Source organism: Rattus rattus, chromosome 6 (genome assembly GCF_011064425.1).
Source record: "Rattus rattus isolate New Zealand chromosome 6, Rrattus_CSIRO_v1, whole genome shotgun sequence".
NCBI lineage: Eukaryota > Metazoa > Chordata > Mammalia > Rodentia > Muridae > Rattus > Rattus rattus.
The window spans coordinates 33,120,568-33,148,563 of record NC_046159.1 but is presented as its reverse complement, the minus strand read 5'-3'; the positions used below and the strand labels follow the sequence as shown (position 1 = coordinate 33,148,563).

General features: G+C 51.0%; 2 protein-coding genes across 4 annotated transcripts; one reads left to right on the top strand and one right to left on the bottom strand.

Annotated features, from left to right (window-relative positions):
• The first annotated feature begins 5 nt into the window (after positions 1-5).
• Ttll3 (tubulin tyrosine ligase like 3) lies at positions 6-21,560 on the top strand. The gene is made up of 13 exons (XM_032905942.1): positions 6-531; positions 644-738; positions 2,162-2,330; positions 2,468-2,565; positions 5,307-5,435; positions 6,193-6,307; positions 7,133-7,237; positions 8,708-8,903; positions 12,190-12,338; positions 14,157-14,400; positions 15,960-16,395; positions 19,840-20,125; positions 20,846-21,560. Exons 1-13 carry the CDS (start codon positions 36-38, stop codon positions 21,223-21,225), a joined length of 2,898 nt encoding a protein of 965 aa, XP_032761833.1. The 5' UTR covers positions 6-35; the 3' UTR covers positions 21,226-21,560.
• Positions 18,172-26,216, bottom strand: Rpusd3 (RNA pseudouridine synthase D3). Of its 3 annotated transcripts, none has more exons than XM_032905939.1 (9): positions 26,110-26,216; positions 25,687-25,832; positions 24,954-24,998; positions 24,774-24,873; positions 24,211-24,318; positions 24,048-24,132; positions 23,737-23,860; positions 23,243-23,382; positions 18,172-18,655 (listed from the first exon to the last, which is right to left on the bottom strand). In XM_032905939.1, exons 1-9 carry the CDS (start codon positions 26,208-26,210, stop codon positions 18,644-18,646), a joined length of 861 nt encoding a protein of 286 aa, XP_032761830.1. In that variant the 5' UTR covers positions 26,211-26,216; the 3' UTR covers positions 18,172-18,643. The 3 variants fall into 3 exon arrangements, with proteins under 3 accessions (XP_032761830.1, XP_032761828.1, XP_032761829.1); XM_032905937.1 differs by lacking the exon at positions 18,172-18,655 and adding an exon at positions 22,286-22,686; XM_032905938.1 differs by lacking the exon at positions 18,172-18,655 and adding an exon at positions 22,286-22,686 and having other exon boundaries at positions 25,687-25,799.
• Positions 26,217-27,996: the final 1,780 nt, after the last annotated feature.

The window sequence follows — 27,996 nt, the reverse complement described above, 5'->3', positions numbered from 1 at the left end:
TGTGGGGCGCTGGGAGCGAACCTGGCAAGAGGCGCATGCAGGGCCTCAGCGCGCCGCTTCTCCTGAGCGCGGAGCAGCTGGGGCCCGGGGCCGCCTGGTACCGCCAGGAGGGCAGCTCGGAGTGTAGCTGGCTCCAGAAGTCACAGCCACCCAAGCACCGCACAAATTTCTCGTCCCGCTGTCACTGGGCACGCAACTCGGAGTTCCGGCCTTCTGAGAGACTGCAATGGCTAGGTCCCGCCTCCGCCAGGCCAGAGGTGGCGCGCAGTGGCAACAGCCAAGGGGATTGCAGCCCGTTGCCTGCGCGCCACCTAAGCAGCGCTCGGGAGCGGTTCGTGCCCAGTGCTCTGGACACTGTGAACCCCGAACCCGCCTGCTCCCTGGCCCCCCCGACCCTGGATGAGCCCTTGCCTGATGCCCCGCCGCCGCCTGGTGGTGAGGCGCAGAACGGCCCACCACCCCTGACACCCTATCGGCTGCAGACAAAGGCCGCGAAGGTGGAAGGGATGGGGACTCTGGAATGCACTAGAGGTTGGGCGTCCAGATATAGGGTGGGGGCGAGGGAGGGAGGGTACCTGGAATCAGAGAAGTCCCTGGGCCAAGCCTCTAGCTTTCTGTGTTTCTGCTCTGCATCTCTCTGCAGATTCCCTACTCCTCTGGCGAGGATTCACCAAGGGAACTCCTCACCATATGGGCCGACTCAGAAGCGCCAAAATCCACGTAGAGAGAGCCGTCAAGGTTGGAGGAGATGGAGTGGTGGTGATGGTTACAGTTACTAGTTTGCCATATCGTTAAAAAATAAATCCATAGAAGGCAGGCACATACGCACACAGACACACACACACACGCACACGCACACACACACACACACACACACACACACACACCATGCATCTGTAAGTGTCCCCCACCTCCATCCTCAGTGTCTCTTCAGGCCCATATTCTAGGCTGAGTCATCTCTACCTGAGCATGTACTCCCTAGCTCCCTCAGCCCCGTTCCCTGCCTTCTATCCCATTCCCACTGGAAATTACACTCATTAATTGACCCTGGTGCCCAGCCAAATCCTGAAACCCTTAAACTCTTTCTCCTTTTGGAGCACTGTGTGCCACAAACGGGCCCTGCTCCCCACCCCTGGCTGACTTCACACTGGTTTCCTGGCTTGCTCCTTGGTCTGTGTCTCTGAAGATTTCCCAGGTATTCCTGTTTCCCTGTGGCCCTCTCCAGGGGCCTCTCTCCTTGAGCCTGGGAGTCCAAGGTCACACCATGCCCTGTACCACCCCTTCCTGCCTCCAAGGCCCCTGTTCTCCAACCCTGGAGATCCTGCCACCTGTTGGATGTTTCCACCCAGAGAGCTTGCCAGCAGCTCACGCTTGTCCCAAACCAGAAATCCATCCTTCCAGCCTCTTCCACCCATCAACAAAGTCATCCAACATCCATGCCTCCAAAATTCATCTCAGGCCTAGCATCTGCTCCCCCAGTGCTCGTGTTACCCCTTCATTCTGACTATCTCAGTCCCTCAGACCATGGCAGCATTCTGAGGATCTGCCTCTGTGCCTGCCCCTTCCTGCATGGATTCTCCATGCAGCCCAGCTATACTCCCTGTAATCTTGGGAGTTCTCATTTTCTAGACTTCACTCTCCTTGGCCTCTCAGTTCCTTCTGACTCCTGGCTATCCTCTGGACCTTTGCAGAGACCTTTGCCCATGCTGCCTCCCTCTGCCTGAACAATTGTTTGCTCAGCTCTGTGTTCATGCCTCACTCCCAATTTACCTTGACCATGTATTACTCTGGAGGCTGGGAATACCAGTTAGAATGTATGCTTAGCATGGACAAAGCCCTGGTCTCAGTCCCCAGCACCAAACAGAAAGGAAGAAATCTCTGCTCTGTCACTTGACTACTGTATGATCTTGGAGAAAATGTTTAGCCTCTGTGTGCCTCCAGTATGTAATTAAAATGCAAATTGTTCTTAATGGTGCTTGTAACTGCTTACCACATAGCAGGTACTCAGTAACTATAAGCTATGCATGTTTATTTTTCTCCTTGTTTATAAGCTGCCTCCTACTGGGTTACCAAAATTCCCTGAAGGCAGACGTCCTGTCTGGTTCACCATTGCCTCCTATATGTCTGATGCTGAAGCAAGTTACTGCCTCTCACCTTATAGCAGAAGAAGATCTTTATGATTCATGGACGATACCCAGTGATCCGGTGTCTCTTGCGTCAGAGAGGCTGGGTAGAGAAGAAGATGGTGCATCCCCCAGGCACGATCCTGCCACCACCCTCAAAGGACCTAGACAGCTCCATGCTGGGCGACAGCGATGCCACGGAGGATGGTGAGTAGGTCCTTCTCCCGGTCCACAAGCTGTCCTTTCTCAGTCCTTTCCCTTTGCTTCCCATGGTCCAGGGTTGAGACCTGAAAGGGCTGTGGGGCATGGACACAGTTCCATGGAGTCGTCCTTCACCTCCACAGAGGACGAAGAAGAGAGTGAGATGTTTCGGGAGTCGCAGCTGTTGGACTTGGATGGTTTCCTGGAATTCGATGACCTAGATGGGATCCATGCTTTGATGGTGAGGACTCTGGGGGTCAGGACGAAGCAGGGGGGTGGTAGGAAGCTTGTATTCAGAGGAAGAACACCTGGTTGGGTGTCCTTCCTTCTCTGGATCCCAGCTTCCAGTCTGAGAAAACAGATGGCATCTCTAAAGGTTGGCTAGGTGTGCACAGAGTGGTGAGGGACTCGGTGGGGCTCAGATAGGATGAACGCATCTTCAAGGTGGCACTGATGGTGTTTCCCTTTACCCTTTGCAAATGAAGGCCGTAAGAAATGGCTTTAAAAGCCACAGGACAAGTAAAGGTGATAATCCTTCAATTAAGGGAAGGCTCCAGAAACCGTGTAAAACACCAGGTGTGCTGGTGAGAAGCTTGCAATCCCAGTGCTGGGGAGGCAGACACTGGGGAAGCCCGGCTGGCTGCCAGCCTGCAGAGTGTCCTGCATGAGCTCCAGCCCAGTGAGAAACACTTTGGTTAAAAAAAAGATGGGTCGGGGTCGGGGATTTAGTTCAGGGGTAGAGCGCTTGCAAGGCCCTAGGTTTGGTCCTCAGCTCCGGAAAAAACAAACAAACAAAAAACCAAGATGGGTCAAGAGTACTGGCTGCTCTTCCAGGGTTTCGATTCTCAGCACCCACATGATGGCGCATAACAATCTATTAACCAAGGAATCTGAAACTCTCTCCTGGCTTCCCTGGGTACTGCATGAATTTGGTACACAGACATAACTTGCAGGCAAAACACATGCATGAAATAAAAACAAATACACTCTTAAAAACCAAACCAAGGGCTGGAGAGATGGCTCAGTGGTTAAAGCACAGACTGCTCTTCCAGAGGTCCTGAGTTCAAATCCCAGCTACCACATGGTGGCTCACAACCATCTGTAATAAGATCTGATGTCCTCTTCTGGTGTGTCTGAAGACAGCTATGGTGTACGTACATGTAGTAAATAAATCTTTAAAAAAAAAAAAAAAAAAAAAAAAAAGCAAACCAAACCAAACCAAACAAAATAGCTGGGATGGATTCGAGATCCAAGATTGGATTATATTCTGGCCTCCACACTCATGCATGAGCATGCGCGTGCGCGCGCACGCGCGCGCACACACACACACACACCCCTATACACCGAAATATCCACATAAAAACTTGAGAGATGCTGGTGAGCTGGAGGTATGGATGGTGAAGGGAGGACACGAGCTCAGAGCTTGACCCCACCCAGACTACTAAGTGAACTATAGGGATTTCTTTTCTTTTCTCTTAGCCATCCTCCCCCATTTCTCTGTGATTATATATATATATATATATATATATATATATATATATATATATATGGAGAGAGAGAGAGAGAGAGAGAGAGAGAGAGAGAGAGAGAGAGAGAGAGAGAGAGAGAGAGAATGGGCTAGCACATGCCACAGTCACCAGAGGATTCTCTCCTTCCTTCCTGGCTTAGGGTATGAGGTCCAGGCAGTGTGCACCATTATGTGCTGAGCCGTCTGGCTGCAAGCATTTCATTTCTGTCTCTGTAATAAAATACCCTGACTGGAAGACACTTGGCATAGAAAGTTTAACTCCTAGTTCCAGGTTACAGTCATAGCAGGATCCCAGGCAAGTGGGATCCTTTAGTCCCAGCACTTGGGAAGCAAAGGCCAGCCTGGTTTACAGAGTGAGTTCCAGGATGATCAGGACAACATACACAGAGAAAGCCTGTCTTAAAAAACAAACAAATGAAATAATCTTTGTAAGAAAACCAAAAAGACAGGGTTCCACTACACAGCTGAGTTCAAGCTGACCTTGAACTCAAGCCCCTCCTTCCTCAGCCTCCTGGGTGTTATGGTTACAGGCAAGCGCACCGCACCCATTTTGAACCTTATTCTAAGTGTCTTCTGAGTCAGTTCCTTCAGTCCTCTAAGGTAGAGTTAATGCATTCCACAGATGACGGGAACACAAGAGTGACAGGCCCCACAAATACACCCACAGACCTCAGCTCACCAAGAAACAACACGGTGGCCAGCACACAGCCTTTTCCCTGTCTGTCTGTCTGTCTGTCTGTCTGTCTGTCTATCTATCTATCTATCTATCTATCTATCTATCTATCTATCTATCTATCTATCTATCTATCTAAGACAGGGTTTGTCTGTATAGCCCTGGCTGTCCTGGAACTAACTCTGTAGACCAGGCCGGCCTGGAACTCAGACCCACACCTGCCTCTACCTCCCAAGTGGTGGGATCATAGGCGTGTGCCTCCACACCCCACCTGATGCAGCCTGGTGTCAAGCAGGGTAGGGTGGTGTACTGTAGTCCAGCACTTGGAAGATCATGAGTTAGAAGCTAGCCTGGGCTACCTAGTGAGTTTGAGGCTTTCATGGACTACATAGCAAGAGCCTATCTCTAAAAATAAAGAACAGAGCCTGTCTAGCCATCATCTTGTGTCCGAGAGTTGTAGGAAGCATGGAGAGGTTGGGTCCATGGGGAAGATCTGTCTAGACTGTGTGCTCACTGGCCGGAGTCATTGTCCTTCCACTGATGATCACAGAACAAGACGCGTTGGCATCGTGGTGTGCAGCTTGGTCACTGCCTTGGGGCACAAGGCCGAGTGGAGGCTGGAAAGCCAGATTTCAGTCTGCTGCATATGCTCTGGAGCTCATGACTTCTCAGAGATGGGGGGAGTCCAGAGGACACTTTGGACACCGCTCCTTTCTGTGCAGCAGGACAGCTGCCTCCCCCCACCCCTCCTCCATGTCTCCATCTCCTTCCTTCTCCCCAGTCCCGCATGGTTCGAAACGAGACCCCTTACCTGATCTGGACCACTCGGCGAGACGTGCTGGATTGTCGCTTCCTTTCCAAGGATCAGATGATAAACCATTATGCCCGTGCCGGCTCCTTCACTACAAAGGTAGACATCCCAGGGCTGCAGTGGAAGCCCCGGTTCCTGCTGGACTTTTTGGTCAGAGAAGATGCTTCAGAGAACACAGACGTTCTTGGGTTGACATCTGGTTCTCAAACTCTACCTGACATGCGCTGACATGATAACTGTGCACTCATTTCCCACGGAATCTGTCGTGAACAACAGGGCCCTGGTCTCCCGAACAGAGCGCGCCTGTCTCCTTTATTGTCTGTCTGGCTTTACCGAGCCTTACCTGGGCCTCTTAGCTAGCGACTCCACCTGTCCAGGCCTCCACTTCCTCATCTCTAGTGCCAGCACAGCCTGATGTCTGAGGTTGTGCTGAGGATGAAAGCTTTCATCAGCATCTCCTGTGCCAATGGTTCTCAACTTCAGAGTTGCATCCTGGGCATTAGAACTTTACATTCTGATTCATAACAGTAGCAAAATGGAAACGGAAATAATTTTATGGTTAAGGCTTCGCCACAACATCAACTGTATATAAAAGGTCGAAGCATTAGGAAGGTTGAGAACCACTGAGCTATAAAGGCTTCCTGGGTAGAGCATGTGTGGGAAAGGGTGGGTAGAGGGATCGGGGCCATCTCAGCTGGGCAAACTGGGAGATGGCTATCAAGTCAGGCCTAACCAGTGGGTTGGAGCTTCCAGGCAGGGCTTTCCATTTTCCTGAGTGTCTGGACATATGCGGCATGTGGGGGACCCCTTGACACGATCTGGGTCCTCCCTGGTGCTTCAGCAGCTGTCTCCACAGGTGGGCCTTTGTCTCAACCTCCGGAATCTGCCATGGTTTGATGAGGCTGATGCTGACTCCTTCTTCCCCCGATGCTACCGACTGGGGGCAGAGGATGACAAGAAAGCCTTCATAGGTAAGGGAACTCCAATCCCAGGCCCGACTCCCTCATGCTGGCTGCCCCACAGTGGAGAACAGCAAGTCTCTCCTTGTGCCCTCACTCTGTAGTCTTTCCTCCGTAACCACAGCCCTTTCCTCCACTAATTTCATCCATTCATGAGCCGCCTAGCTTGGCCAACCCTGGCATTCAGAGAAGCCCAGGAACCAGGCTTGTTCCCTTCAGCAGGTTCTAGGGGTCGGTGGGTGGGTTCTGTCTGGGGTCTAGATACGTTGCTGGCTGGACCAGGTCCTTTCCATGAAAGACTATGGGTCTCGAAGGCAAAGTAGTTTCTTGCTTCAGTATGGGTTCTGAGTTCAGATTTTGGATCCAGATCAGGTGGCAGTTTTTAAATTATGTCCCAAACCTAAGATAGAATTTAGGCCATGGTCTGATTCTCAGGTTAGAATAAGTATCAGAAATGGACAAACCTGTGGAGAGCAGAGGCAGAATGACCACAAATTTGTCTTTGGCTTTGTCTTCACAGTGAGTTCCAAGCCAGACAGCTTGAAACTGTAAGACCTTGTCTCAAAAAAAAAAAAAAAGGAAAGAAAGAAAGAAAAAAAGAAAGAAAGAAAGAAAAGAGAGAAAGAAAGAAAAAAAGAAACTGGTCCAGGTTACTTCTAAAGACAGTCTGGCCACATGTGGGTCTGGTGTTTAAGAGATGGGATAGTAGGCCAGGTCCTAGAGTGAGACAGGTAAATGAGGTTCTGGATCCAAAATGGGGCAAGCCATGGTGAGGTTCCAGAACCAGGAGAGGCCTGGAGCCTGGGGGCTGAGCAGGGTATCCCTGCCTGGGAGCAGAGGACTTCTGGCTGACAGCTGCCCGCAACGTTCTCAAGCTGGTGGTGAAGTTGGAAGGGAGGTCACAGTCTATCCCCATCCAGGCAAGAGAGGAAGAGGCCCTAGGTAAGTTCCGTGGCTCCCTCCGCTCCCACAGGTATGTGCCCAGCCACCCTCTCAGTCCCTCTTCTACACTGTTAGGACATATGAAAAGACTGCAGCCTTTGCCTACAGCCCTCTGTCCCTCTTCCCATCTGTAAAGATCGTTCACCCCTGTTCACCCAGCCGCCATCAGTTCATTCTCTCAGCCATCCTCCCCCAGGGTACCCCCTACCTGTCCCTTCAGTCACCTACTATGTTATGTCCCTCTGTCCACTCCCACCTTCCTGCCTGCCCTTGTACTTGTCCGTCTGCCCATCTTCCTGTCTGCTTGTCCATCCTCTGTCTACTGTGCATCATCCTGAAGTCTACCCTTGTACTTACCCGACTCCTGTCGTTTATTAATTGTTCAGCCCTTTAATGGGCCTGACTGACTACTTTAGAGAGGCAGGCTGAGATCACACAGCCCCATCCCTGCCTGTGAGAACCACTTCATGATCTCTGGGGAGGACGCACAGGAACACAGCTATGTACAGATGTCCCCCAAGAAACCCCGTGCCTGCACAGAGGGAACATCTGGGAGGGGAGGGGCATAGGAGTCCTCTGCATGCTGGTCCAATCTATATGGTTCCCCTCCCCCTCTGCAGTAAAAAGGGGCTCCACAGCCAAGGGACTCGGGGCGGGGGGCAGCTTTACTGGAAGGAAAAAAGTCCTTGACCCTTCCAGAGGAACACGCACTTGGTTGCTGTCATTTGACCTGGGTAGATTAGGTACCAAAGACTGTTATGTGCCAGAACCTAGGTCACAGGGGACCGACCCTCTGTGGCTGGAGACTCTGCACTTGGACTTCCGTGTGCTGAGCTCAAGTATGGGTCAGGCTGTAGGTGGGCAGTTGAGGGCTTGGTCGCATGTCAGTTTTTAAATAGGCAAAAGGCTGGGCCAGGGTCATGAGCTGCCATCAGGTCCTCTGAGCTAGGCTTGGTGTCACTTCCAGCTGAGTGACACATTAGCACTTTGGAGCTTATGGGCTGTAGATATCTGTGAGGATTCTGAGAGAAGGGGGTGGGTCTTAGGTATCCAATGGGGTATAGGAAACTGTCAGATTTGGCTTCATATGTATCTGGATTCACCTAGGCCAAGGTTTCCAGGCACATTGTAGGGCTAAGATGTGTCAGAGAGCCCAGGGGTATGGAGCTGCAGAGCAGTGCTAGGGAAGGTGTGCTCTAGAACCCTTGGCCACATTTACACCAAAGCCTTGGTTGTGTGAGAGGCACAGGCACAGTGGAGGGCAGGGATGAAATGCTAGGGTTGCAGGGGAATTTAGAGCAGTTTCAGGTGACTGAGAGGTGTGTCCCAAGGTGGCTGGGGATGGAGGTCACACTGTCTTTAGGGCGAGGCCTCAGGTAAGTGATAGGCTTCTGGTCAGCAAAGGGTAGTGGCACGTGTCGCATTACCTGCTTTGAAATGGGGTGTTTACTGGTCCCTCTATCCCTACAGAAGATACACAGCCCAAGAAACAGGAGAAGAAGCCAGTGACGGTGTCTTCAGACTTTGTGGATGAGGCTCTGAGTGCATGCGAGGAACATCTCAGCAACATAGCCCACAAAGACATTGACAAGGACCCCAATGCCCCACTGTACCTCAGCCCTGACGACTGGTCCCTCTTCCTTCAGCGCTACTACCAAATAGTGCAGTAAGTTCCCTCCAGGGCGGGGCTCTAGGCATGGGCCAGGGTTACAGCCAGACCCTCAGATGGAGATCTAGCGCAGCCCAAGCCCTCCCACCCCACCCCCTCCTTTTGTCCTGGACGCTTCTACTCAGGAACCCTCAGAGTCTCCCACCGGCTCCGTCAGAGAGAACAGTCAACTTCTTCCACCTCAGCATAGGTCCAAGCAAGCTTGGGTTGTCAGTAGACCTAAATTCTAGTTCTTTTCTTCCTATGCCCCAAGCTCTATGACCCTGGGAACATCACTAAGCTTTCAAAACATACTTTTTCTTGAATGCAAAATGAATTTAAAAATAGCATCTGCCTTGGAGAATGAATGGTATGAGGCAGGACAGCTTTTACTGTGGGGTCAGCATAGGCTTGTGCTGCTCCCTCAGAATAGGACTCTGAGGCATTTAGATTTGATCCTGAGGTCATTTGTCACTGCCTGACCCAGGATGCCAGTTCCCACAGAAAGGAAGTAGACGTCACCAGACAGGGGTTTTATGGTCAGTACATTGAATTAAACAGAGTGAATTTAATGCAGAATTCAGGATCTTTTAGTGTGAAGGAGAGGGCTGGGAAGAACAAGGGTGATGTTTCGGAGCTCGCTTTGGGCAAAGGCGCTCGAGCAGCAGAAGACAGGAGGCGGTGCTGCCAGAGACGGTGAGGAGGACCAGCCGTGTGCCTGTTGGAGCGCCAGGCTTCAGAGCCAGCGCTCTGTGTGGCACAGCCCTCGCTCGGGTGGAAGGCTTGCAGCAAGCCAGGTGAAAGCACTGAGGGTCTCAAGTGGGGTGGTGTCGACGGAGAGAAACAGACTGAAGGGGATTGGCTAAATGATGGAATGAAGAGACCACAGCTGCAGCAACAACTAGGGTCTTCTTAGACAGCAGAAGACGACAAGGTCACCCTGTGCTTTTCCCTTAAAGCTGCTTTGTTATTTTCACGGTGACGGGTAGGGCTTGGGACCCCAGGTTTAAGCAAGTGCTTTACTAAGTGAGCTGCACCCCAGCCTCGGTGAGCTTTCTTTTCTTCTAAATTGGTGTGCTGTGGGGTCAGAGGACAGCCCTGTGAAGTTGGTTCTCTCCTCTTAACACAATTGAACTCAGGCTGTTGGGCCCTCCTCTGTCTCTGTCTCTGTCTCTGTCTCTGTCTCTCTCTCTGTCTCTGTCTCTGTCTCTGTCTCTGTCTCTCTCTCTCTCTCTCTCTCTCTCTCTCTCTCTCTCTCTCTCTCATTTTTTTTTTTTTTTTTTTTTTTTTTTTTGGTTTTTTCAGCTGGGAGATCAGGTCTCATCATGTAGCTCTGGCTGTCCTGGAACTCACTCTGTAGACCATGCTGGCTATGAACTCTGCCTCCCAAGTGCTGGGATTAAGACCTGGCTGGGCTCACAGCTTTCCTAAACTAAGACTTATCAAAGATCCTTTTTATTTCCAGTGTAGAGGCTGGTGAGAAGAAAGTCAGGGTCACAAAAAGCCCTCAGAAATCAAATAAGAGCAGACAGGTGGCTGACATTCAGGCAGCTGAGGCAGGGAGATCATTGCTAATATCGAGCCTTTATCTCACACGAACCCTCCCCCAAAAGAAAGTTCCCACAGGTGCACACAGGCGAGTGACTCCTTCAGCACCATGTTAGGACTTTGTCCTCAGTTTTAAAAACAAGCCCACGTGAAGCTAGGCAGTGGTGACACACACCTTTAGTTCCAGCATTCAGGAGGCAGAGGCAGGCAAGCTCTCTGAGTTTGAGGCCATTCTGGTCTACAGAGTGAGTTCAAGGACAGTCTGTCTGGAAAAACCAAAACCAAAACCAGTGAAAAATACAAGCCCATGTGGGTCGAAGTAATACGCAGCCTTTGAGAGCACTCAGTGTTCCTTTAAAGATCTGCATTTGTTTCTCAGCGCCATGCCAGGCAAACTCACAACCACACGTAACTCCAGCTCTAAGGGACCTATTGCTTCTGGAGTCTGCAGGCACCTGCACTCGTGTGTGTGTGTGTGTGTGTGTGTGTGTGTGTGTGTGTGTGTGTGTCTGTGTGAAAATGGTCCCCCCCCCAATATAAAATCATACTGAATGGTCATTTCAAATTGCTTGTACCTTGTCACTCCTAGGTGACACTTTCCCTGGGCCTCAGTGCAGATTTACTATAGGACAGCTCATCAGGATCTGGGGGTGTCCCTCAGAGCTCTCTGAACCCCTTTGTCTGGCCACTTTTGTTCTTGATGCTTCCCATAAAAAGAAAGCTATGGTGGAGGTCAAGGTGTTAAAGTGAGGTTAGCACCCAGGGGAGGCATCTTTGTAGTTTAAATGAGGCAGCCATCTGGGACAGTGTATGAATTATAGCTGACATTTTTTATAGCTGTAGGGAACAGGGTCCACCCCCCTTTCCTGTGAACCCCTGTATGCCAAATTCTTCCCAGTTTACAGAACCAAACCATTCAGCATTCAGTCAATAGACTTGGAGAGTGCCTGCTAAGTGGCGGGTGAGTGGTGTGTGTGTGTGTGTGTGTGTGTGTGTGTGTGTGTGTGTGTGTGTGTGTGTGTGGTAGGTGGGGGGTAGGCGGAAGGGGGGATATATGGGAGGAGATGCAGCAGAGAGCAAACCTCACAGAAGCTGTCCCTGCAGGCTCAACTTGTAGCCCAGGGGACAGCGTGTGCCCAGCCTAGCTGGCCTTGGTTTCAAGCCCTGGCACCACACACTAGAAAGGCCAGTAGGAGAGGACAGGCAGTAACTGAACAAGTGGGTGTGTGATGTGACACAGTGTGTGGCTGGAGAGAAACAAATCCTGATGGGGCAGGATACAGACTCACCTGAGTAGACTTAGGCTAAGGACTAAGCTGATTGTCAGAGCCTTGAGTCCAGATCAGGAGGGTCCACCTCTGAAAGCACCTTTGGGTGAAGCAGTCAGGCATTTGCACCCTGGCTCAGTCACTCTACCTGGTGTGTTGCCTTGGGAAGATCCTTTAATTCCCCCGCCTCAGTCGGCATGTCCCCAAGACTGCCTAGTTAATACTTCCGGAGGCTACTGAGAGGATGAACCAGAACTATGGGAAGTCCTCACCAGGGTGCTTGGCTCAGTGAGCGCTGTCCCATCCTCATCAGGAATGAAGGTGACATGTAGAAAATGGGGAGGGGTGTGGTCTGGATAGGTAAGGTGATTCAGGGACATGAGCAAAGCAGGTTAGAGCACAGCTGGGGAGGTGTGTGTCTCCTAGTATCCTATCCTCTCATTTGGCCACAGGCCTCACTCTCCCCAAGTCCTACTGTCTCCATACAGTCAAGGGGCAGAACTCAGATACCTGGAGGTCCAAGTCCAGCGCTGTGAAGACATCCTACAGCAGCTCCGGGCCGTGATACCCCAGATAGACATGGAGGGGGATCGGAACATCTGGATCGTGAAGCCCGGAGCCAAGTCCCGAGGCCGAGGTGGGCGAGCAGCTCTTCTTCCAGTTTTAGTACCTTTATCCCATTGCGGGTTTGAATCTCAGCTCTACTATTAATAGGATGCATGACCTTGAACAAGTCAATTTGCCTCTCTGAATCTCGGTTTTCTCAGTTGTGAAATGGGGATGGCACCAGGGCTTCCTGTCAGGTAAAGTGTAAATGCAGCCCATACCTCCTGTTCAGCATGGTGCTGGACCGGGGGGTCACTCCACCAACATGACTGCTCTGCCTCGCACTTCCCGTAAGACGTTTTCTGGTCCTCACCTTTACTGAATCACATCAGTGTATCCACTGTGCACAGGAGAGTCCAACATCAGCCCAGCCCTTAAAGACTGCAGTGGGCTTCCCCAGAAATGGACAGAAAACTTGTAATGATTTTTTTCTTTTTTCTTTTTTTCGGAGCTGGGGACCGAATCCAGGGCCTTGCGCTTGCTAGGCAAGCGCTCTACCACTGAGCTAAATCCCCAACCAATGATATTCTTTATTGAAAAAAAAGCTTACATGTAAAAGGTGAGTGAAGTGTTATAAAGTAAACACAGTGCAGCTCCAGTTCCAGGAAATCCACAAAACAGACATATGGAAAACATTCATACACATAAGATAAAATAAATAAACAAAAGGGAAAGTGTATGAATCCCAAGTGGAAGCAAAAGCATCCTTCAAGGCCAGCCTTGGCTACACAGTAAGCACGAGACTATATAAGACCCTGTCACGAAATAAATAAAACGAGGGGAAAAAAGAGTGTGTGGAAGCAAACTGAGCTTGGTGGTACAAGCCTTTAATCCCAGCATGTGGGAGGTGGAGGCAGGGGCAGAGAGGCAGAGAGGAAGAGGCAGAGGCAGGCGCAGAGGCAGATGGATCTCTGTAAGTTTGAGGCCAGCCTGGTCTATATAGTGAGTTCTAAGATAGCCAGAGCTACATAGTGAGACCCTGTCTCAGGAAGAAATAGAAGGGAAATGAGAAAAACAAAAAGAAGGAAAGAAGACACATGTGCCCTTGGATGTGTGACGCTGTAGCCAGAGTTGGTTGCACAGCTGACTAATAACAGGTGAGGTGACGTCGGCCAAGCTTCACCCTACAGCCTCGCCCAGCTCCACAGGAGTCTGGGAGCCAAGCACAGATAGGAACCGGAAAGCTCCAGAGAGAGGATCTGCACAGCAGCTGGCTTCACCCTGGACAGGGAGAGAGAGGTTTCAGTGTGCCTTTCAGTTTCCTAGTCTCTTAACTCCCAGAGGAAAGTAATGTATGACCTGGTCAACTCTCTAAATGCTTTCACATTGCGTGTGTGGGAGAGCATCAGAGGACAACTTACAGAACTCTGTCCTCCCACTGCATAGGCTCTAGGAACTGAAGTCAGGTGATCAGCCTTGGCGAAAGTACCTTTACCCACTGAGCCATCTTGCCTTATTTATTTTTTAATTTTATGTGTATGCGTTTTGCCTACTTGCATCTATGTGCACTATGTGTGCGCCTGCTGCCCATGGAGACCAGAAGAGGGCGCCAGAGCCCCTGGGTTCCTCTGCAAGAACAGCAAGCACTGGTCATGCTGAGCCATCTCTCCAGCCCCAACCCCAGTTAAATTTTCCCTGTATATAGCAAAACAAAGGTTATTAAACAGTTAATTAGAAAATTATTTACATTCTTTGCTTTGCTAGAGGGAAGGTGGTCCTGACTTGGAGGGCTTTAAGGTTCAGCTGGATTCTGTGGAGATGAGAGCTTATAGCAGGGATGCCCATCGTCCTCTGGCACTTCTGACCGCAGCCTGACCTCTTGGTCCCTGCCTGCCTGCCTCCTCCTCAGGGATTACGTGCATGGACCACCTGGATGAGATGCTGAAGCTGGTGGACTGCAACCCCATGCTGATGAAGGATGGCAAGTGGATTGTGCAGAAGTACATCGAGCGGCCCCTGCTGATCTTCGGCACCAAGTTTGACCTGAGGCAGTGGTTCCTGGTGACCGACTGGAACCCACTCACTGTGTGGTTCTACCGGGACAGCTACATCCGCTTCTCCACACAGCCTTTCTCCCTGAAGAACCTGGACAAGTGAGCCCACCCTCCACCTCCCCTCACTCTCCGGTCTAGTGGGGAGGTCAGCAGACAAACTGAACAGTGAACTCTCAGATCTAGGCTAGATTTCAGACCACAGACTCTGCAAGCAAGGAAGCAGGCTTTACACACAGGTACAAGCGCACACACACACACACACACACACACACACACACACACACACACCATCCTTCCACCCTGAAGGAGCCTGCAGGGGTCCCTCGGGATACAGGAATGAACAAAACAAGATCCCAGATCTCAAGGGTTAGCAATGTGTCTGTGTAACTGTGGCTGACAGTATATGCTAGAAGAGTCGTTCTCGCCCTTCCTCATGCTTCCACTGTTTAATACAGTTCCTCATGTCCTGGTGACCCCTGACTAATTTTTTTTGTTGCTACTTCATAACTAATTCTGTTACTGTTATGAATTACAGTGTAAATACCTGTGTTTTCTGGTGGTCTTAGGCAATCCCTGTGAAAAGGGGTCACAGCCCATAGGTTGAGAACCACAGGGCTAGACGGTGATATGTGTATATGTAGATCTATATTGTAATATAGATCTAGGTAAAGGCAGACTCAGACAAACTTGAGAGAGGAGAGGCAACTTGTGGTTTGTTTGTGGGATGAGAAGAAACCTTGATGAGGCCTGGGTTCCATTTCCATCTCTACAGTGTCAGGTTGTGTGCCTCTGGAGAGGTGGAAAACTACTTAAGACGTTACTAGCAGGGCACAGTGCTCCATGTCTAACCCCAGCACTTGGGAGGCTGAGTCAGAAGGATTTTGAGTTTAAGGACAGACTGGGCTATATGGTGAGAATCCACTCTCGAGATGAAACAAGCCAGGTGTGGTAGCTCTTAATTGTAATCCCAGAACTTGGGAGCCCAAGACAGCCAAAATCACACCAGGTACAGTAGTGGCTGCCTGTGACGCCAACACTTGGAAGGTGGGGGCAGGGCGATCGGGTGTAAACTTTCATCCTCAGCTACCTGGTGAGTTTGAATCTGGCCTGGGCTGTGTGAGACTCTCTTAAAGAAAATGACCAGCCTCAGTCTCCACATCTGGAGGCTGGAGCAGCAGTACAGTGTAGCTATTTATCATTAAGCACTTCACATGGCATAAGTGTTTTTGCTTGGTTGTATCACAGTCGTTTCTAAAACACAATGAAGTGGTGGGTCATTGCCATTTTAGAGCTGTGAGGGCGAACAAGTTAAATGTAATTTTAATCACTGGTGAAACTGAGGTTTGACTTCCCTTTCATGACTCTGGGTCATTTTCTCCATCTTATTTCCTGCCATGCACAGAAAGAGTGAGCTGGGAGTAGGCAGAAAGCACTTGCTACTGTGGCCCATCTGTTACACCGAAGTGTTCTGGGATAACTAGCTCTGGCCTTAGGTGAATGGGGTTGGAGTTGGGAAGGGCACATTCTGTCTTATTTGTCTTTCAGCAGAGGCCTGTCTCAGTTAAGCTCACAAAATGGCTGACCCCAGGACTTCATCTGAAGCTCTGAGGTTGGGTGTAGGGCTCCAAGGCTGATCCTGCTTTTCTGTCGCATTCTAGCTCTGTGCACCTGTGTAACAACTCCATCCAGAGACACTTGGAGGCTTCCTGTCACCGACACCCAATGCTGCCTCCGGATAACATGTGGTCCAGCCAGAGGTTTCAGGCCCACTTGCAGGAGGTAGATGCCCCAAAGGCATGGTCCAGTGTCATTGTGCCAGGCATGAAGGCTGCCGTGATCCATGCCCTGCAGACCTCCCAGGACAACGTGCAGTGTCGGAAGGCCAGCTTTGAACTCTATGGGGCTGATTTTGTGTTTGGGGAAGACTTCCAGCCCTGGTTGATTGAAATCAATGCCAGCCCCACCATGGCACCTTCCACAGCTGTCACTGCCCGCCTCTGTGCTGGTGTGCAAGCAGATACCCTGCGTGTGGTCATCGACCGGCGAATGGACCGCAGCTGCGATACAGGAGCCTTTGAGCTCATCTATAAGCAGGTAAGATGCTCCAGCATCCCCACAGGCAACCTCACAGTCCTGGGATCTCCTGTGAGGCATAGTTCAAGACAGGTGTCTTATAACAGACACTTCCCTCTGGCCTGACTCATCTGTGAGCTGGAGGTTACTGTCCTCTGAGGGTCATTAATGCCCGAGTTCATATTCAGAGGCTCTGGGACCTCCTCAGCCTCCAGTTGCAATCCCACGCCTCTAGGTAGCCTCATTTTCTGTCTGTAAAGCAAGACTACAACTGGCTGCTCCTTTGTGAGCTGTGAGAATAGAGCAGTTTGATCTGCCTCGGGGCTTTTCATGGGTACCTAGACAGAGGCCACAAAGGACAGCTTTAGGGCCCAGTAGGGCTGATTAGAGCTCCATCAACTGCAAGGCCTATCAAGAGTCAATTTCTAGTGTCCCTTATTATTTTTATAATAATTATTGTTCATCTTTTTCCAGAAGCAGATTTGATCTTGCTTATTTATAATAAGTATAGGGATTTTTTTTTTAATCAGCAAAAAACATTGTTTTGTTGGTTTTTTTTTTTTTTTTAGTTTTTTGAGACAGGGGATTACTCTATATAGCCTAGGCTGGCCAAAAACTTATGCTGTTGCCCAGGCTAGCCTGAAACCCATGGCATTCCTCCTGCTTCAAGCTTCCTACGTACCAAGATTATAGGTAAAAGTCATGACACCCAGCTTGGAAATAAACTATCTAACCAAGCTTGACTTTCCACAGTGCTATAGTCTCCCAGCAGTTTATCAGAATTCTGAATCCATCAATGAGGAGTCATCCATTAGGCTAGAGTCCTCTGGGGGTTCTAGAGACATCTCAGGGCACGCTTCATAAATACCTTAGGCTTCCCGGTCTAGACCATGATGTACATTAGCTATCACAGCTGGACAAATAGGACTCAACCTTCTACCTAACCTTATTCAGGAGGTTGAAAAAGGAGTCACTTTGAGTTCAAGGGAAGTCTGGGTTGCGTAATGAGTTCCAGGCTAGCCCAGGCTTTAGAGTGAGACCCTATTTCAAAACAACAGTCACACAAATACAACTTTAAAAGAATGTTTTCAAGAGTTTCTGAATTCTGAAGGCAGTTTTAAGTAGGAGTCTTCCAGCTGGGATTCATGAAGGCCTAGGTTTACTGCAGGAAAGCAGAATACTGACCACATGACCTGAGTCTTGCAGTTCTGAGAGTCAAATGACCTTTCTACAAGAGTCACCTAAGACCATCCTGTATATCAGTTATTTTACATTAAATTCAAACTGGAGCAAAATTACAGTTATGAAGTAGCAATGAAAATAATTTTATAGTTGGGGGGGTCATCATAATATGAGGAACTGTATTCAAGCATTAGAAAGGTTGGGAACCACTGTCTTAGAATAATGTGCTGGCAATAGGGCATAGTTTTTGTTTTTTTTTTTCTTCTTTTCAGAGCTGGGGACCGAACCCAGGGCCTTGCACTTGCTAGGCAAGCGCTCTACCACTGAGCTAAATCCCCAACCCCAGGGCATAGTTTTTGTAAAGGACATTATCCCTAGGTGTTAGGGATGGAATTCAGGGCCCTGCCTCCTAGGCGTGTGTAGTACTATTACTACGGAGTCATAGCTCCAGCTTAAAAAATGTAAAGGAGGAAATTAAGCAAGTGCACACATACACCTGCAACCCACAAGTTCACAGCCAGCCTGGCTTACGTGGCCAAACTCAATTCAGCTGGCACTTTACAGCGAGGCCCCGTAACAAACAGCGTAATCACGGAAGAGGGCAGAGGAAAGGGGAAAGATGAAGTCCTTGCCATTTAAAATTGATCAGAATTTTCGCAAGGCATGACAACACAAGCCTGTGACCCCGATATTTAGGATGCTGCAGCAGGAGGATCAGGAGTTTCAGGTCATCCTTGGCTACATAGTGAGCTTGAGGCCAACCTGGGCTACATAAAGCCTTGTTTCAGGATAAACAAGCAAAATACTGAATGGCTGGGTGCCTGGGAAGATTGAGCCAGGCATTTTTCAGGCGTCCTTTGTTCCCAGTCGTCTTTTGTTACTGATCTGTTTTTGAGGCTACTTTGTACCCAGGGTGGTCACACTGGTAGCTTTGTCTCTCTGATCTCCTTTGATCTAGGACGGCTCCAGTGGTTCCTTCTTGGCGTCCTGATCCTTTGGAGGCCAGGCTGGCCAGCCTGTAGCACTGTCCCACATTCGGGCTTATCTGATTGTCTCCTTGCGCTGTTCAGCTCAGTCAGTTTTCTGTCTATCCTGTAAACTAGAAAATAGGTTAACAACTTGATGAGGTTCAAGGGTGGAGATTTTTGGCAAAAAACAAAATCAAAAAACCCACTAAAGTGAAGCTGGGCACCACCTCTGACTGTCACAAAGCACGACCAGCAGACTCCTAATTCCTGATGCCAAAGTTGACCTTCTTCGACCAAGGTGGTTGTCGTCCTTTTTTATTATTATTGTATTACCTATCGTGTTAGAGTTTGTGTATGTGTGCACATGCCACAACACACACGTGGAGGTCAGAGGACAACTTGTGAGAGTCATGGGTCTTTCCCATGGGTCCTGGGGATTGAACTCAGCAAGTACCTTTATCTACCTCAACACTGACCCCTGCCCCAGAATTACTTTGTCCATCTGTCCATTTTCTGTTGCTAACAACATAGTGCCATGGACCTGTAGTTCTCAACCTTTGGGCTGCGAGCTCTTTGGGAATCAAACGATCTTTTCACAGGGGTCTCCTCTAAGATCAATCTGAATATCAGATATTTACTTTATTTAACTGTAGCAAAGTTAGTTATGAAATAGGAATGACATAATTTGGTGGTTGGGGGGGTCACCACACCATCAGGAACTGTGTTAAAGGGTCACAGCATTAGGAAGGTTGAGCAGCGTAAGCTATAAGGAAAGTAAGCTGGGTTGGAGAGATGGCTCAGCAGTTCAAAGCAGTAGTCTGCTCTCAAGGAGGACCCAAGTTCAGGTCCCAGCACCCATGTCCAGCAGCTCACTATCCCCTACAGCTTTCCCTATTCTTAGAAGGCTACTCTGACCTTAGAGGCCTCACTGAGGACAGCAGAGGCACTATGCCTCCCTCTTCTTGGTATTCACAATGGGAATTTCATTTCCACATAGGAAGCCATTGGCTCAGTTCTGTCCATCTCTGGCTGCCCATGGCATGACACCGCTTGAATTCTAACACAGGCCAGAAGTCGCCTTGGTGGACAGTGGAGTCGAGTGCTTGTCTGCTTGGCTATGGCTCTCTGCTTTTCTGGCTCCCTAGGGCCCGGTGACCGTAGGTCCTCTAAGTCCCTCGAGGACAGAAGGAGCTTCCTGTCTTTCAGATGTGCCTCTTGACCAGACACCCCAGAAACTGGTTCTATCTGTCTCTGCCTTGGGCCCTGATTTCCAGCACTAGTGTCTGAGATGGCCTTGTTCTCTCCTGTCCCGTAGCCTGCTGTGGAGGTGCCCCAGTACGTGGGTATCCGGCTCGTAGTAGAGGGCTCTACCATCAAGAAGCCCATGGCACTGGGACATCGGCGGACAGGGGTCCTCCGCTCATCACTCCCTCATCTGCTGACCCAGCAAGGCTCTGGGGAAAGCAAGGGCTCAGGCTCCCCTACCCACAGGTCAGCTTTTAGGAAAAATGCTAGGGTCGAGAGCCTGGGACACACCACCACCGCCGCCGAGAAGCCAGAAACTACTGCCACCACACCGGTCCCTGGAAAGGGGAAGAAAGGCAAGGCAAAAAGTGCCACGGCCCTGGTCTGCCTCACCCTCCAGAAGTGGGAGCACCCCAACATCAGGGTGGGCCACATTTTCAACAGGTCTCTGGGTGTGAAAAAGCCTGAGGCCTGGGGTAATACCACGTGTCCCAAATGCCCCCATCCTCCCAGGGCTACCTGCTCTCCAAGCCCTTCCCAAGTGTCTGAGCTTACCCTGCTGTCAGAAGGCCATGAATGATAGCCAGCCTGAGGCTGTTCACCAACTGTCTTTAAATATACAATCAAATGAGTATTCCAAAGTAGTCACCCTGCCAGGCAGTTAGACCAGATGCCAGGGCTGGCTCGGTCCTGGAGTGCGCGTCCCGGGAGTGTCCTAGCTGGCTTTGCCCTCACTCTTCTCTGGAGAAAGGTGCTGCCATCATGCCCTTCCTGCGCCCCCTTAGCCCTCACAACACCCTAGTGAGGTAGGTGCTATTGTCCCCATTTTCCAGCCGAGGTAGCAGGAAGTTTAAGGACGTTGCCCGAGGTTGCACAGCTCAGAAGGGGCAGAGCTGGGATTCAGACCCAGGTCTGTTGGACCCCCAACCCTGTGTTCTTCCCACTGCCTCTGGAGGAGGAGCTGGGAGGGGCTCCATCTGCCCACACCTCCCACCCCCTGCCTCTGCACATACCCTGTGGGACAGCTGGTCAGGCTGGGACCTAGGCCGGCCCTCACGGCTTCCCTTCTCCCACAGACCCTTTCCACTTCCCTAGTCTCCACATCAAGGCCTGGCTGCCTTCTCCCCGTGTGCACCGACCCCAGAGCCGGGTCCACAGACTCCAGCACAGCCAGCTGGTGGGCTCTAAGGCTCTGTCAACCACAGGCAAGGCCTTGATGACTCTACCTACTGCCAAGGTTCAGATGTCCTTCCCACCTCACCCTGACCTCGAACTGGCACCTAGCATGCTGAAGCCCGGAAAGGTGGGCTTTGAGCTGAGCTGCACACCCTGGTGGGTAGTGCTGAGCAGAGGGGTCGGGGCAGAAGGGCACAGGCAGAGGGCAGCACCGAGACCAAGCAGCGCACCAGGGAAGGGCTTGTCTTCCACAGAGCCCTGTTCCAAGACAGAGGCCTGATCATCTCTCTCTCCCTCCCCTCCTTTACACCGAGGCTGCTATTCCCCCGCACCTTCGAGGCCCCCACTTTGGAAGTGCCTCTTGGCCTCTGACCTTTGAAGCCGGACTTCTTCCTAGCACCCACAGGAAAGTCGAAGTCCAAAGGCAAGTTCAAGGCCAGACTCTGCAACAGACCCAGGGCTGAGGCATACCCCACGAAGAGGCTAAGCCTTCCCGGTCCCTTAGCCCTTATTTTGGTGTCCCAAAGTCTGGGGCCTGTAGGGGCCACGAGGCTAAAGAAACCCCTGCTCTGAACTTCACTGCCCCATCCTGGATCCAGCATCAAATAAAAAAAAAATAAATAAATAAAAAATAAAAAAAAAAGCAAGTAAAGTTCTCTGGTCTTGGCTTGGCTAATTGAGGCAAGGCTCAGAACAAGAGCTGCTCAGCAGAGCCTCCGTCCGAAAGGTTCACAATTGCCCAGCGTGGGCATCAGCTCTCTCGGCAGGAAGTCTTGGAGTGTGTGTGGGTGTGGAAGGGCCTGTGGCACACAGAGGAGGAGGCTGAGCGTGAGCAAGGAGACATGACTTGCAAATGGTAGCATGTGGAAGGCGAGCCGTCAAGGGTCCCTCCCCCCAGGACTGGCCGAATGGCATCGGATGGGCACACAACATGAGGACAAGAGACGGCCCTTCTCTAGAGGGTACAGGTCTGTTTCTCCCCTCCGTGAAGGGGTAGTCAAACCACCTAGAACTGGAAGATCCAAGGGCAGCACGGCATTTCCCACCCGTGGAGGGTTGACTGCCGTCCCTCCAAAGCAGAGTCTACGTGCAGCCTGTGACCGTGTTGAGGGTGGAGAGCGGTGGGGAGTCAGAAGAGCTCACGCCTGTCACCCCAGCGCTCGGGAGGCAGAGGCGGGCAAATCTCTGAGCTCCAGTCCAGCCAGGGATGCATGGAGAGACCTCCTCTCAAAACCAAACCAACCTCCTCCTGGCCAGGAGTGTAGCGGATGCCACATCCTGACCTGGCCACTGTTCACTTGAGCAGAGAGCACAGTCCCTGGTAAACATTCGCTTTCTCATTTTTGGTAAACCAAACGGTGAGGTAGAACTTTTATTATTTTAAGTCCAGAGAGGTCACCTGCCCAATGCCACACAGCAGTCAAGGGGCCTCTCTGGGATTTGATCTTAGGTGTGTCAGACCACGGAGCCCAGGATCTTGGCTGTGCTCAGCACCACCTCACTGTCCTTGAGGAGGGCACAGCTCTTATTCCACTCTCCACCCGGGGGCCTATGGCTGAGAGAGCCGAAGGCACTGCAAAGTCCGAGAGAAGTAAGGGGGCAGGGGAGCCAGAAGTTCCCTCGGGGGGTCCCTGGGGCTGGTGCCTGGGAGGAGGAGGCGGTGCAGGTGCAGGTGCAAAGGCATCTGGGCCCCTTGGGAAGGACTCAGGTGGAGGTATCTGAGCAGGGCTTCATCCAGGACCTGGGACGGGAGACAGCGGCCTTCTGAGTTCCAGCCAGGGGAGCACCCAGCGCTCATGCACAGGGAGGGAGACCTGCAGGACCTCCCTGGTCTAACTGCAGTAAATGTTTCTACAGATAGAGTTTTCCTCAGCATCTTTGGTGTTTGGTGAAGCCATGTGATTAAGCCTCTGGCCAATGAGACACGAAAAGAGGTGCACAGACCTGGCCCTCGAAGCCCCAATTCATACAAGCCTCCGGTCTCCCCTTCTGGCCAAAAAGCCATAGTCTTGGTCCCAAGTGGCTGCCTAGAGCCAGGCCCGCTCCTGCTGCACTCCCATCCACTGGACTCAACACGAGGGAGAAACGCTCAAAAGGACGGTGGGATGTGAGGACCTGTGAGGTCAGCTTCCACCTCCTTCAGTTCATGGACAGGAGACCTAAGCCACACAGCAACCACAGGGCCACAGGTGGCCCCGGAGAGCAAGCCAGCTGCTTCCTGGTCCGAATGTGCACGGTACCTGGAGACACAGTCTCCCCAACCCACAAAGACGAGGCATATGGGGCAGGGGACCTACCTGTCTCTGGGGCTTGGTAGTCTCTGCTGGCCACAGAAAGCGCTGGCCCAGAACGGTGCCCACGCGAGCCGCATAGGTGTGGTCTCCAAGAATTGGGCAGAGCTGTAGAGCCATGTGCACCTGCAGCTGACTGGGGAAGACTGAAACGTGGAAAAGTGGGGGTTGGGAGGCAGTTGCTCTTCCTGACCATGCAGTACTGCCCCCATCCCTACATCGTAAGGAACTGTGAGATGACCTCCGCCTCCAGAGAGGACCATGAGAAGATTAGAACAGTGACAGCTGCCAAGCCACCCAGCCCGGGGGTCCAACCCGACAGAACCGAAGCCTCTAGGAATAAGGATATATGCCAGGTGCTAGGCTGTGGGCATGCGCCTAAAACTGCGGCCTCCCACTGCCCACTCACACATTCTTGGGGCCCACCAGATGTCCCCTGGCTGGTAAGCACTGTCTTCCTCACGGGCCTCAGATCCCAGCAGAGCACTGCTCAGACCCACCTGTCAGTGGCTGCAGCTGGACCAGAGCACAGCCACAGCCTGTGGCCGTCACACGGAAATGGCTGAGGGTCCTTTTGACACCTTCCTGGATGTCCTTTCGAGATGGGGACGTCACTGGGACTGCCTAGGGTGCCAGTCAAGAATGACTTAACACATACCTAGGACTCTGTTAAGCCACCCCTGCTGCCAGTTGACTTAGGACTGTCTGTCAGGCGACAGCGGAACTAGCCACCCAACATGCACAGCCTGGACTCCTCTGTAGGGCAGGCGAAGCCTGGAGGGCACGCCTTCCCTGGTGGTCTCTGACTTACAAGATCAATGCCATCCATTCGTTCCAGCCTCAGAGCTATGTGGACTGTCCCCTCAGAAGGCTCAGGGACACCATCAGTGATGGCACTAAGAAAGGGAAAAGAGGTATCAGAGCAGCCAGGTGGGACTTTCCCTAAGCCCTGGGAGTGACCCTGCACCTCTCACCAGTAGGTGGCTGTAGGTCTCTGGGCTCTCCTTGAGTGGGTAAAGAACTTCTGCAGGTGGCTTGTTGTCTGGGGACAGCTGGAGAGGAGCACAAGCCCAGAGGCCTCCCTGGAAGATGGGGACAAATCACAAAAAAAGAGGTCTAGATGGCCGCTCTTGCAGAGGAGCAGCATTCAGCATCGACATGGTGGTTCACAACTGTCTGCAAGTCCAGTTCGAGATCTGATGCCATCCTCTGGCCCCTGAGGGCACCCGACAAGCACTGTGGTGCATAAACATACATGCAGGCTAAACACTCTACACACATTAACTAAAAACAAATCTTTTGTTTTTAAAGGAGCCCCCACCCCCACTAAGGGAACACCAGCTAAAGGCTGGACAGTAACACCAGGACTAGAGTCCAGCCCTGAGAAGAGAGTCATGAGACCTTTTCTCTGACCTTAGAGAAAGAGCCAAATGTCCCAAGAGTTAGCACTAACGTCCAAGGGTCTACCATGTATCAGGCACGTGAAGAAGACTTTTGTATACAGTGGGTGTAAAATAAATGCCACGCTATCACTTACTTTCCAGGTGCTCGCACAACCTGGAGCTCCTGGTGTTCGAGTCCCAGGGCCTGGCTCAGCCATGGCAGCACAGACAGCAATGTCAGCTCTCCTGGTCTCCCTGGGAGGGAGAGGACAAGTTTCCAGAGCGCCATCCCATCATCTCTGCCCCAGCCTCTCCCTCCCTGCCCATGCCCATACCTGTCACAGGCAGACCCTGTGGCTTGTTCAGTGTCACCAGAGGTCCTGAAACATTTCATAGATGTCAGCAAAAGCAGAGAAGCCTGTTTGCACACAGCGCAGCCTCGGGGGTTATAAGCTCCCAACCCCACTTTAAATTGCACTTGCTAATCCCTACACCTCAGCGCCTTCATGCCTGCTGTTCTAGACTTCCATTGCCGTTGGCGCCAAACATACCTCAGGATAACCTGCGCCCCTTCTACAGTTCTTGACTGCTGGGGTTGGAGGGGGGCTCAAACACTAGGCTGGCCTCAAACTCATCAGGATCCTCCTGATCCTCCTCACCTCTACCTCCCAAGTCCTGGAATTACAGGTGTGGTCAGCAGTGATTACTCGGTATTTCTACATCAAGACGCTTGATCTCACAAGGCAGGAGCCATATTTATCCCAATATTGCGAAGCCCCCTCACTGCTACATGAACACAAAGTTGTGAAGCCCTATGCGGGTGCTCAATGTTGGTCCTCTCTGCGAGAGTAGCCATCTTTTATAAGACCAAGAGGCATGCCGCTTACAGAGGCCAGCTTATAACTAACCCCAAAGCTTTTTCTGATAGCAAACTAACTTCTGTTACAGCTGCTCTTGGAACACAGGGAGGAATAGAAGTCTACGCCTCTCCTCATGATGCTGAGGCTGCTGGCTCGGCTCCTGTAGCTACAGGGGATCAGAGGCACAGGAGTAACAGGCTCCCCTCACCTTTCTGATCCACCACAGCTGCTCTCAGGACTTGAGCCAGCTCTTCCAGACCGAGGTTCTCTGCCCGCAGCAGCCCGGGGAAAGGCTGGTCCTCCACTAGGTCCTTGCGCTTGCTGGAGCGGTGAGGTTGAGGTTGAGGCCGACGCCTGAGAAACATGGTAGAAACTGGTACCTCCCCCTCCCACTCTGCCTACTCCAGCCTCTTCTTACAAAAGTCTCAGAATTCCCGGGCTCAACAGACATTTGAGGTCCACCTTCCCCCAAGACTTTACAGAAGAGGCAGCAAAGGCTTGGAGCGCCAAGGATCTAGTGCCGAGTCACACAACACAGTCGGGCTTAGAACCTTGTCCTGATCTGAATTTCGTGCTTGCCCTCCCCTTGTTCTAGTGTCTCCCCTACACGGAAGTGGGGTGTTATAATCACCGGGCCTCGGTGCCGAAGCCTGCATCCCTCCGCCGTGCGCTAGACCCCAGCCCCGGCCGCCAGATCACGGAGACGCTACGTAAAGCTCGCAGGGCTTCCATAGCCAAATCAAGCACTCAGTACGCACGCGTGTCCAAGGACCGCTCAATCCCCCCCCCCCGTACATTCTCCGTGCGCAGATTGGTTAGGCAGGCTGTCAATCAAAGCAGAGGCAGTTCAGCGAAGCAGGGATCTGAGCTTTGCCTCTGCTGAAGAAAAAGTGACATTTAGGGCTCTGGCTGGACATGAGGCAGGTTATTTTTTCGAAGTAGAATACGTGTCTTAGAATAAAAAGGGGCGAACTTGCAGATTGTCGTTTCAATTATGGAGAACCTTAAACTGAAAACCTCCCTTGTAAAGCAGAGGGAGAAAAAGGTGAAGAACCGCAAGAGCTTGGTAACAGCCAGTGACACAAAAGGTCCCAAAGCTGTGGTTCAGGTGGTAGAGAGGGTTCACGAGGTTCTGGGTTCGATTCCCAGCACCGCATATGTAGATCACAAAGACCAAGATCACAGACAGATACATGAAAAGATATCCAAGGTAGGCTGGACGTGGTGGTGCATGCCTGTAACAGAGGCAGGTTAAAGCTGAGTACGAGACAAATCTGGATTACACAAAGAAAACCCTGACTAAAAAAAAGAACGAACGAACGAATGAAAAGAAAAGAAAAAGAAAGAAAGAAAAAAAGGAAGGAAGGAAAAGTAAACAAGCTGTGAGTCCCACCCTGGCCAGTATGTCTCAAAAACAACATACATAGGCATAAATTGAAACAAACTTCAGAGCTAGGTCACTAGTTAAGATTGCTTGCTGTTGGGGTTGGGGATTTAGCTCAGTGGTAGAGCACTTGCCTAGCAAGCGCAAGGCCCTGGGTTCGGTTCCCAGCTCCAAAAAAAGAAAAAAAAAAAAAAAGATTGCTTGCTGTTTCCAGCACCCACAGCCTTGGACTCACAACCTCCTTTAACACCTTTCCAACTCATACATATGTCCATAATTAACAATAAAATACAAACTGGGCCTTTAATTCCAGTAGTCTACACAAAGTGAGTATATAACTCTGTCTCATAAAAAAAGTAACAATTTATGCACATAATAAAAACAGTGAAATAGAAATAAAAATAACATAAAATAAAAAGCAAGTACCTTAAAAAAGGCAAAAAACAAAAAGCAAAAGTGGGGCATGGTGGCACTCACCACTTAAGGCAAAAGCAAGAGGATCTGTCACCAAGCAACCATCCCCAGACCTGAAAGACTTTCTGAAAGGACCCAGCCAGCACTGGACTGCTGCTTCTGGTGGAGGAATTGGGAAGGGGGGAGGCGCAAGGACCCCTCCCCTCCTTCCATTTAGAGGCAGAGGCTGCCTCCCGCACAGCCCAGGGTGTCCTTTTCATGTTCAGCTGCAAGAAAGTTAACCTTCAAACTCATATTAATGATATTGAAGACCAATGTAATTAATATTAGATGAGAATATGAAGGGGGTGCTCCCCATGATGGCATTAGCTTTCTAGGGAGGAGGGGAGAGAAAAGAGAGCCTCTCCCTCCACATGGGTCAGCTTCCTCCATGTTAGGGTGCACCAAAATGGCCCCTACATGCGCTAAGTAGATGCTGGCTCCTTGCACTTGGACTGTGCAACCTCTAGAACCACGACACAGACAAACTTGTGAGTGTGTGTGTGTGTGTGTGTGTTTTATTTTTATTTACATATAAGTGTCTATCTGTGTAAGTATATGCCACATGTATGCAGGAGTCCCAAAAGGCAGAGAAAGGGCATAGGTTCTCTAGAGCTGGTGTTATGGGCAGTTGTGAGCGTCCGAGCTTCCCATGGGCACTGAGAATGGAGCTCGGCAGCC

What these genes read in the sequence shown, in the direction of transcription:
- Ttll3 (XM_032905942.1), top strand. Translation starts at nt 36, where the DNA reads ATGCAGGGCCTCAGCGCGCCGCTTCTCCTGAGCGCGGAGCAGCTGGGG. An exon ending in ACGTAGAGAGAGCCGTCAAG is followed by an intron (nt 739 to 2,161) that starts GTTGGAGGAGAT and finishes CTCACCTTATAG; the next exon opens with CAGAAGAAGATCTTTATGAT. An exon ending in AAGAGAGGAAGAGGCCCTAG is followed by an intron (nt 7,238 to 8,707) that starts GTAAGTTCCGTG and finishes CTATCCCTACAG; the next exon opens with AAGATACACAGCCCAAGAAA.
- Rpusd3 (XM_032905937.1), bottom strand. Translation starts at nt 26,210, where the DNA reads ATGGAAGCCCTGCGAGCTTTACGTAGCGTCTCCGTGATCTGGCGGCCG. An exon ending in AGACCTACAGCCACCTACTG is followed by an intron (nt 24,133 to 24,210) that starts GTGAGAGGTGCA and finishes TCCCTTTCTTAG; the next exon opens with TGCCATCACTGATGGTGTCC. An exon ending in CTACCAAGCCCCAGAGACAG is followed by an intron (nt 22,687 to 23,242) that starts GTAGGTCCCCTG and finishes CTCCCGTCCCAG; the next exon opens with GTCCTGGATGAAGCCCTGCT.